Below are 9426 nucleotides of genomic sequence, written 5' to 3'. Positions count from 1 at the left end.
AAGGGTTAGGATTAGGGATAGCAGTTAGGATTAGAGGTTAGGATTGGTTGTAAAGGTTAGGATTAGGATTAGGGTGAGAATTAGGGGTAAGGGTTAGGATTAGGGATAGCAGTTAGGATTAGAGGTTAGGTGTTAGGGTAAGGGAGTGAGAGGGAGCTAATTGTAAAGCAGAAAAGAGTGTTCCTGTGCGGGTACCAGTCTGTATTAGTGGTTGTAAGGGTTAGGGGTTAGGATTGGTTGTAAAGGTTAGGATTAGGGGTTAGGAATAGGGTGAGAATTAGGGGTAAGGGTTAGGATTAGGGATAGCAGTTAGGATTAGAGGTTAGGATTGGTTGTAAAGGTTAGGATTAGGGTGAGAATTAGGGGTAAGGGTTAGGATTAGGGATAGCAGTTAGGATTAGAGGTTAGGTGTTAGGGTAAGGGAGTGAGAGGGAGCTAATTGTAAAGCAGAAAAGTGTGTTCCTGTGCAGGGACCAGTCTGTATTAGTGGTTGTAAGGGATAGGGGTTAGGATTGGTTGTAAAGGTTAGGATTAGGGGTTAGGATTAGGGTGAGAATTAGGGGTAAGGGTTAGAATTAGGGTGAGAATTAGGGGTACGGGTTAGGGATAGCGGTTAGGATTAGAGGTTAGGGTAAAGGAGTGAAAGGGAGTCGGCAGTAAAGCAGAAAAGTGTGTCCCTGTGCGGGTACCAGTCTGTATTAGTGGTTGTATGGGTTAGGGGTAAGGATTGGGTGTAAAGGTTAGGATTAGGGGTTAGGATTAGGGTGAGAATTAGGGGTAAAGTATAGGATTAGGGTGAGAATTAAGGGTAAGGGTTAGGATTAGGGATAGCGGTTAGGATTAGAGATTAGGGGTTATGATGTATTTTCAGCCGTTTTAATTCAATTAAAAAAAAACGCAGAAAAACCGTGATATGACTGCATAATGTGAACACAGTTATTAGTGCTTTTAAGGAGAGAAAATAAAGGACTTAGAAAATAAAATGAAAAAATAAAAAAATTAAAATAATGATGTTTCGTGGAAGGTTTGTGGATATTGCCCGTATAGAGAAGCATTGGAGCTTCTCCATCTTTCTGTGTGGCCCGGGTGACGCCATCCTCCCGCATGGACCAGACATAACGTAAACTAGCCCCGCCCCCTGTGTGTTCTCCACCAAACTGCGGCGCGGGGTCCCGCCCCTGCAATTTGAGTGACGGTAGGAGAGCCAATCATGCGTCAGTGAGGTAACGTGTCAGCCAATCAGCGGCCAGGACGGGCCACGTTCGTTAGGTTGTTGTGTGTTGCTGCCATGGAAGTCTGTGTGTAACATTGTCAGCTACGGGTCCGTTCTGTGCCGTGAAGAAGGCTGTGGGGTAACTCCAGGCCAAACACCCGCGGGTAACCTGAGCGTCTACACCCGGGAGAGCCGGACACAGGAGGTTGGTGGACACGATGTTTATTCGCAATGGGCACAATCTGCACATCATTCCGGGGGGCTGAGCCTCTAATAGAGACTGTTACCTGCCCCCAGGAGACTGAGCCTCTAATAGAGACTGGTACCTGCCCCCAGGAGGCTGAGCCTCTAATAAAGACTGTTACCTGCACCCAGGAGGCTGAGCCTCTAATAGAGACTGTTACCTGCACCCAGGAGGCTGAGCCTCTAATAAAGACTGTTACCTGCACCCAGGAGGCTGAGCCTCTAATAGAGACTGTTACCTGCACCCAGGAGGCTGAGCCTCTAATAGAGACTGGTACCTGCACCCAGGAGGCGGAGCCTCTAATAGAGACTGGTACCTGCCCCCAGGAGGCTGAGCCTCTAATAGAGACTGGTACCTGCCCCCAGGAGGCTGAGCCTCTAATAGAGACTGGTACCTGCCCCCAGGAGGCTGAGCCTCTAATAGAGACTGGTACCTGCCCCCAGGAGGCTGAGCCTCTAATAGAGACTGGTACTTGCCCCAGGAGGCTGAGCCTCTAATAAAGACTGGTACCTGCACCCAGGAGGCTGAGCCTCTAATAGAGACTGTTACCTGCCCCCAGGAGGCTGAGCCTCTAATAAAGACTGTTACCTGCACCCAGGAGGCTGAGCCTCTAATAGAGACTGTTACCTGCACCCAGGAGGCTGAGCCTCTAATAGAGACTGGTACCTGCACCCAGGAGGCGGAGCCTCTAATAGAGACTGGTACCTGCACCAAGGAGACTGAGCCTCTAATAGAGACTGGTACCTGCAGCCAGAAGCCTGAGCCTCTAATAGATACTGGTACCTGCAGCTAGGAGGCTGAGCCTCTAATAGAGACTGGTACCTGCAGCCAGGAGGCTGAGCCTCTAATAGAGACTGGTACCTGCAGCCAGGAGGCTGAGCCTCTAATAGAGACTGGTACCTGCACCCAGGAGGCTGAGCCTCTAATAGAGACTGGTACCTGCACCAAGGAGGCTGAGCCTCTAATAGAGACTGGTACCTGCCCCAGGAGGCTGAGCCTCTAATATAGACTGGTATCTGCCCCAAGGAGGCTGAGCCTCTAATAGAGACTGATACCTGCCCCCAGGAGACTGAGCCTCTAATATAGACTGGTACCTGCCCCCAGGAGGCTGAGCCTCTAATAGAGACTTGTACCTGCACCCAGGAGGCTGGGCCTTTAACGCAGACTGTTACCTGTGCCCAGGAGGCTGAGCCTCTAATAGAGACTGGTACCTGCACCAGGTAGGCTGGGCCTTATATGTAGACTGGTACCTTCACCAAGGAGGCTGGGCCTTTAATAGGGATTGGTACCTGCACCAAGGAGTCTGGGCCTTTAATAGAGACTGGTACCTGCACCAGGGAGGCTGGGCCTTTAATAGGGACTGGTACCTGCCCCCAGGAGGCTGAGCCTCTAATAGAGACTGGTACCTGTGCCCAGCACATGTTTATGCCCCTCACTGCCTTCTTTTCTATCACTTGGGGGGATTCCGTCTTGTTTAGTCTGATGGAGCGAGACCCCCAAACACAATGCTGCTGTCCCTATGTGACCGCTCCTCATGTCCTCACTGCCGATCCAGCCAATCAGGCGCAGCCTCCTGCACAAAAAGTTTACACTCCCTGGATGGAGCAGACAATGAGCGCCTGAATGAGGGAGACCCTGAACTTTTACGTCTCGTGACCCCTCAATTCTTCCCAGCGCAGCTGCTATTTACCGACCCTCCCCCCGTCCCAGACACCCGCTGAAGGTTGTGGCGTCCAAAATTTTGCAGCTTTCTGAAGGGGAACAGTCATACTCTTCTTCTAAGGCAGTGGTCTCCAAACTGCGGACCTCCAGATGTGTCCAGGCATGCTGGGAGTTGTAGTTTTGCAACATCTGGAGGTCCGCAGGTTGAAGACCACTGATCTAGAGGTTCACATGTTTGGAGGCCTCTGTTCTGATATATATATATATATATATATATATATATATATATATATATATATATATTGTATACATCAGAGACCTAAAATCGCTTGAGAGTACCCTTGCCCTGAAATCCCCAAGTCACCCCTTTCTTAAAAACAGACTGTCACCCAGCTTTCCCAGAACCCCGAATGGCACGGTGACCTAGTAATGCGCTGATACCTTGCATATAGCTACATACAGATTACTTTTCTGGATCCTGGGAAAGCTAAGTGACATGTAAGGTCTGCTATCTTGTCTCTCCCCCATGCTTTACACTGCAGGGCTGCCTGTTCACATTGGGGAAAGGAAAGCAAATGAATGCTACAATTACAGACAAGGCTGAAGGGTAAGCAGATGTGACGGGAAAGCTTTGTGATGGCAGTATAAGGCAGACGTCATCATACACCTACCCGATATGTTCTTATATACCTTAACTCCTGGGTAGATTTTCCATTCGGGACTTTAGGAAAGCCGGGGAGCCATAGTGGAGACCAAATTTTTTTGTCACCCAGCTTTTCCAGATTACAACTTTTATAGCCTATTAAGGCTGCATTCACACCACGGTTTTGCAATACAGTTCCTGTATCAGGTTTTTGATTTAAAAAAAACGTTTTCCTCAAAACCGGACTAAACTGTATCAAAACGTGTGTACAAATTTTAATCCGTATACGGTTTGAAAAATGATGTCCGGTTGCATCTGTTTTTTAAGAAAAAAAAAGTATACGTTTTTAACTTTTCACTCCATTATGAATAAAGTTTTACTTGTTTGATTGAAATTCCAAGAAAAGACTGTGCAAAGTCAAAAACCGTATGGTGAAAACCGGATGGAAGCGTACGCACATACAGTTCTGTACGGTTCCCATTGACTCCCATGTTTAAAATTTTTTTTTTAAAAAGTATACGTTTCAATACGGTTTTTCACCCGGACCAAAAACCGTGGTAGACTATGGTTTTGGGTACGGGAAAAAAAATGATAAAACCGTACAGGATGCAAAACGGGCACAACTGGATGCATCTTTTGGCATATGGTTTACAATGGGGAGTCAATGCATACGGTTTTCTATACGGTTCCGTACGGTTTTCCAATTCAAAACTTATACGGGAACTGTATTGCAAAAACGTGGTGTGAACCCGGCCTAAAGCAGATGTCCCCCACCCACACATTGGGGGAGATTCATCAAGGCCTGTGCTGAGGAAAAGTCGACCAGTTGCCCATAGCAACCAATCAGATTTCTTCTTTCATTTTTAAAAGAGACCTGTGAAAGTGAAAGAAGAAATCTGGTTGCTATGGGCAACTGCACAGGTTTTGATAAACCTCCCCCATTGTCCCTACACATAGGGGGAGATTTATCAAAATCCTGTGCAGAGGAAAAGTAGACCAGTTGCCCATAGCAACCAATCAGATTTCTTCTTTCATTTTTAACAAGGCCTCTGCAAAATGAAAGAAGCGATCTGATTGGTTGCTATGGGCAACTGGGCAACTTTTTCTTTGCACAGGTTTCGATAAGTCTCCCCCATTGTCCGGCTTCATGTCCCTCTCTGGATAAACACGTCAGGAATGGGTTAATGGGTAAATGACCCAGGTTAAGCGTAAGCCAAGATGACTGGTCTTTGTGTCTTCCGACAGGTGCCCATGCAGAGTCCGCTCGGCACCCCCTCCCATCAGGGCGGGGAGAATAACGGAGGTCTCGCCCTCACCGGCTCTCAGGTCTCCGTGACCCGGCGTCCGAGTAGCGCTGGAAACGCCAAACATATCTCGCGCTCCATCTCCGTCATCACTGACACCAGGAGCAGAGGAAACCAGGCGGTAAGAGGAGACCCTGCGTCCTGCGCTATCCAGCCAAAAAATAACGTATCCTCTATCCATAGGATAGGGCAGTGTTTCCCAACCTGCGAGGAGTTATAGTTTTGCAACAGCTGGAGGCACCCTGGTTGGGAAACACATACAGTGGGGAGAGCTATCTTATAACAGTGTTACCCAACCAGGGTGCCTCCAGCTATTGCAGAACTACAACTTCCAGCATGCTCGGACAGCCGAAGTCTGTCCGGGCATGCTGGGAGTTGTGGTTTTGCAACAGCTGGAGGCACCCTGTTTGGAAAACACATATAGTGGGGAGAGCTATTTTATAACAGTGTTACCCAACCAGGGTGCCTCCAGCTGTTGCAAAACCACAACTCCCAACATGCCCGGACAGCCTTTGGCTGTCCGGGCATACTGGGAGTTGTGGTTTTGCAACAGCTGGAGGCACCCTGGTTGGAAAACACTGCTTTAATGATTATTTTGGAATAAGGGCTCGTTCACATCACGATTCTGCCCTACGCTTTCTGTATACATCCAAATGGGATGCTGACATAAACATAGTGTGTGTATGTTTAAAAGAAAATAAATATGTGTATATATATATATATATTTATTTTATTTTAAATATACACACACATTAATATATAATTGATGTATTTATTTATAGAAAAAAATTATATATAATAATTTATAGATTTATTTATAGAAAAATAAATATCATAATTTATGTATTTATTTATAGAAAAAATATATAATAATTTATATATTTATTTATAGAAAAATATATAAATATAAATACCGTATCATAATTTATGTATTTATTTATAGAAAAAATAAAATTGCCCCCCCCCCCTAAAAATAAATATTCTTCTGATCTTCCTATGATTTTTCTCCTGAACAGAGGGACTCGCCTCGAGCCATCAATAACCTACGCAGGTCCAACAGTACCACTCAGGTGACGCCAGACAACAGTTCGCTCTTCAGGTAACAGGATCGGCCCCTAGCAGTACATGACAGGGCCCGGCCGGCCTGTGTGCATGTGTAGTAAATACATCAGGGTGCCGGACACACGGTTAGGCTGCCGGGCCACGCTGGCCTTTGTGCGGGCGTAACATGGGGCAGATGAGGAGCAGCCTATTCATATTCTGACCTTTGTGTTCCCAGCTGCTACCCCCCCTGGGGGTATGAATACATGAGCGTTGGGGAAGGTGGGGGGCTGCTCATCTCTGCTGGAATGTGACAGATGTTCTGCAGGGAGGAGCGGAGGGGACTGCTGACTCTTTGTCAGACCTTGTAGATTATCACCTTTCACTCTTTACATAGAAGGACTCCTAATGCTGCCTTACAAAAGGTGAGGGTGGGGGGGGGGGTAGGTGAAGGGCAGGGGGGGGGGGGGTAAACATTTGAGCTTCCTCCTAATTCCCGTTGAGAGGCCACATTTACAACACTTAAGAAAACCTTGTCTTGCTCACTCGTTGATATGCAAGACCCGGCATGCTCTTCCCACCTGCGGCTAGCAAGGCATGCTGGCACTTGTGGTCCAGCAGCTGGAGCGATGTATTGATATCGAAGACAGTTTCCCAAATAGGGTGCCTCCAGCTGTTGCAAAACTACAACTCCCAGCATGCCCGGACAGCCAACGGCTGTCCGGGCATGCTGGGAGTTGTAGTTTTGCAACAGCTGGAGGCGCCCTGTTTGGGATAACTCTGACCTAAGACGTCTGCTTTGTGTATTCTGTGCAGTTACAGGATTTGAAAGCTATCACATGGATTGTCACACAACAGAACTTGCCGTACAGAGTTTTGGGTTTTGAGTGACAACTCTCGTGGATGCCGTAATTGTAGCGGCTTTGACTGTCACCCAGCTTTACCAGGAATAGAGAAGATGAGATTGAGCTGTTTCTTATATTCTACCCATTTGTCTCATTCAGCCAGGAGCAGCATGAAGATTTCTTAGCCTTTTTCGCGAGCAGCTCCGTCGGGAGGAAGAAGCTCCATGGACTGGCCAAAACCCCTCCGGAAAAGAAGACCACATGGAATGTTCTGGTACGTTGTAGGGAGGGAGAAAAAAAACACTCCATGCTGCTCATTCATTTATATTGGCTGCTTGCAGGATCACTGCTTCCTGTCAGTGAATGGAAACATTCTTGTTTACATGGAAGTCTACAAAAATGATAATTCTCAACGTTTGTTACAGTTGTATCCAGTCTAGACAGTCCTCTGTGGCCAAAAAGCTTCAGCGCAAATCTCTCTCCTGCCTTGGTAGTTTTTGGCAATGTTAAAGGGGTGCTCTGCCGGAAAACATCTTATTCCCTATCCAAAGGATAGGGGATAGGATGTCTGATCGCAGGGGTCGTGCCGCTGGGGACCCCTGCGATCTCCGGGCTGGCTGCGTCCTCGTCCGGAACATGGAAGCTTGGAGCTTCCGTGTTTGTGACGTCACGCCACACCCCCTCCATTCATGTCTATGGGAGGGGGCGCCTCCAAAAGATGTGAATGGAGGAGGCGCTGGCAGCTGTAGTCGCCAGTCATGGAGCATGGAGCAGAGTTCGCTCTGTGCAACAGATGACTGGGGTGCCACAGCCGAGAACGCGGGAGTCCCCAACGTAAGTAGCCCGCGATCAGACATCTTATCCCCTATCCTTTGGATAGGGGATAAGATGTCTTTCGGTGGAGTACCCCTTTAACCTCTTAAGGACGCAGGGCGTATGGATACGCCCTGCATCCCGAGTCCTTAAGGACGCAGGGCGTATCCATACGCCCGTGGGAATTCCGGCCCCCACCGCTAGCCGGTTGGGGACCGGAGCCGGATGCCTGCTGAAATCGTTCAGCAGGCATCCCGGCATATCGCCCAGGGGGGTCATTATGCCCCCCCATGTCGGCGATCGCCGCAGATCGCTGGACAATTCAGTCCAGCGATCTGCGGCGATTCCGGGTCAATCGGGTCTCCAGTGACCCGGTGACCCGGAATTACTGGCTGTTCGGGGCCGTCTCTGACGGCCCCGAACAGCCAGAGCCTGCAGGGGTGAGGTGGCACTGGTGCCACCTCACGATCGCCTTGATTCGTCGGCCGGATTACCGGCCGACCAATCAGGGCGCCTGCTGCGGGCGTCACTCCCGCACCCGCTCCGCCCCTCTTCCGGAGGGCGTGAGCGGGTGCGGGAAGACGACCCCCGGTGCTGGGGACCCCGATCCCCGGCGTCCATGTTGGGATCGGGGCCCCAGGAGCGACGGCGGCGGCGAGGGACAGCCTGCGATGGAGCAGCAGCAGGAGGTGAGTTACAGCCTCCTGCTGTTGCTTAGCAACAGCTCCCAGCATGCAAAAAGGGCATGCTGGGAGCTGTAGTTATGCAACAGCAGGAGGCAGACCACCACAACTCCCAGCTTTCCCTTATGGGCATGCTGGGACTTATGGTTTTGCAACAGCTGGAGGCACATTTTTTCTATGGAAAAGTGTACCTTCAGCTGTTGTATAACTACAACTCCCAGCTTGCACAAACAGCTAAAGTGCATGCTGGGAGTTGTAGTGGTGCATCTGCTGGTTGCATAACTACATCTCCCAGCATGCCCGTTGGCTGTTGGTGACTGCTGAGAGTTGTAGTTTTGCAACAGCTGAAGGCACACTGGTTGTGAAACTTAGAGTTTTTTTTTTTACCTAACTCAGTGTTTCACGACCGGTGTGCCTCCAGCTGTTGCAAACTACAACTCCCAGCAGTCACCTTACACCATGCACCGTACATGCTGGGAGTTGTAGTTTTGCAACAGCTGGAGGCACACTGGTTTTGAAACACTGAGTAAGGTCACAAACTCCGTGATACATAACCAGTGTGCCTACAGCTGTTGCAAAACTAAAACTCTCAGCATGTACAGTCTGTCAGTGCATGCTGGGAGTTGTAGTTATGCAACAGCTGGATGTCCCCCCCAATGTGAATGTACAGGGTACACTCACATGGGCGGAGGATTACAGTAAGTATCGGGCTGCAAGTTCGAGCTGCAGCAAATTTTCTGCAACAGCTCAAACTGCCAGTGAGAAACTACTGTGAACCCCCGCCCGTGTGACTGTACCCTAAAAACACTACACTACACTACCACAAAAAATAAAATAAAAAGTAAAAAACACTACATATACACATACCCCTATACAACCCCCCTCCCCTCCCCAATAAAAATGAAAAACGTCTGGTACGCCACTGTTTCCAAAACGGAGCCTCCAGCTGTTGCAAAACAACAACTCCCAGTATTGCCG

At 48.9% G+C, this 9426-nt stretch overlaps 1 protein-coding gene across 5 annotated transcripts in view; it reads left to right on the top strand.

Annotated features, from left to right (window-relative positions):
* Positions 1 to 1255: 1255 nt before the first annotated feature.
* Positions 1256 to 9426, top strand: part of CEP131 (centrosomal protein 131) — an 89456-nt gene continuing 81285 nt past the window's right edge. For 4 of the 5 annotated variants that reach the window (XM_056549718.1, XM_056549717.1, XM_056549715.1 and 1 more), the window contains exons 1-4: positions 1256 to 1418; positions 5008 to 5187; positions 6083 to 6165; positions 7112 to 7226. In XM_056549718.1, coding sequence (XP_056405693.1) covers positions 5014 to 5187; positions 6083 to 6165; positions 7112 to 7226 — 372 coding nt within the window. In that variant the 5' untranslated portion in view covers positions 1256 to 1418; positions 5008 to 5013. Of the gene's footprint in view, positions 1419 to 3706; positions 3727 to 5007; positions 5188 to 6082; positions 6166 to 7111; positions 7227 to 9426 lie in introns of those variants that run through there. The other variant, XM_056549716.1, reaches the window with a different exon arrangement.

The sequence above is a fragment of the Hyla sarda genome, chromosome 13, assembly GCF_029499605.1.
Source record: "Hyla sarda isolate aHylSar1 chromosome 13, aHylSar1.hap1, whole genome shotgun sequence".
Lineage (NCBI taxonomy): Eukaryota > Metazoa > Chordata > Amphibia > Anura > Hylidae > Hyla > Hyla sarda.
This window is presented reverse-complemented; position numbering and strand designations above follow the sequence as displayed.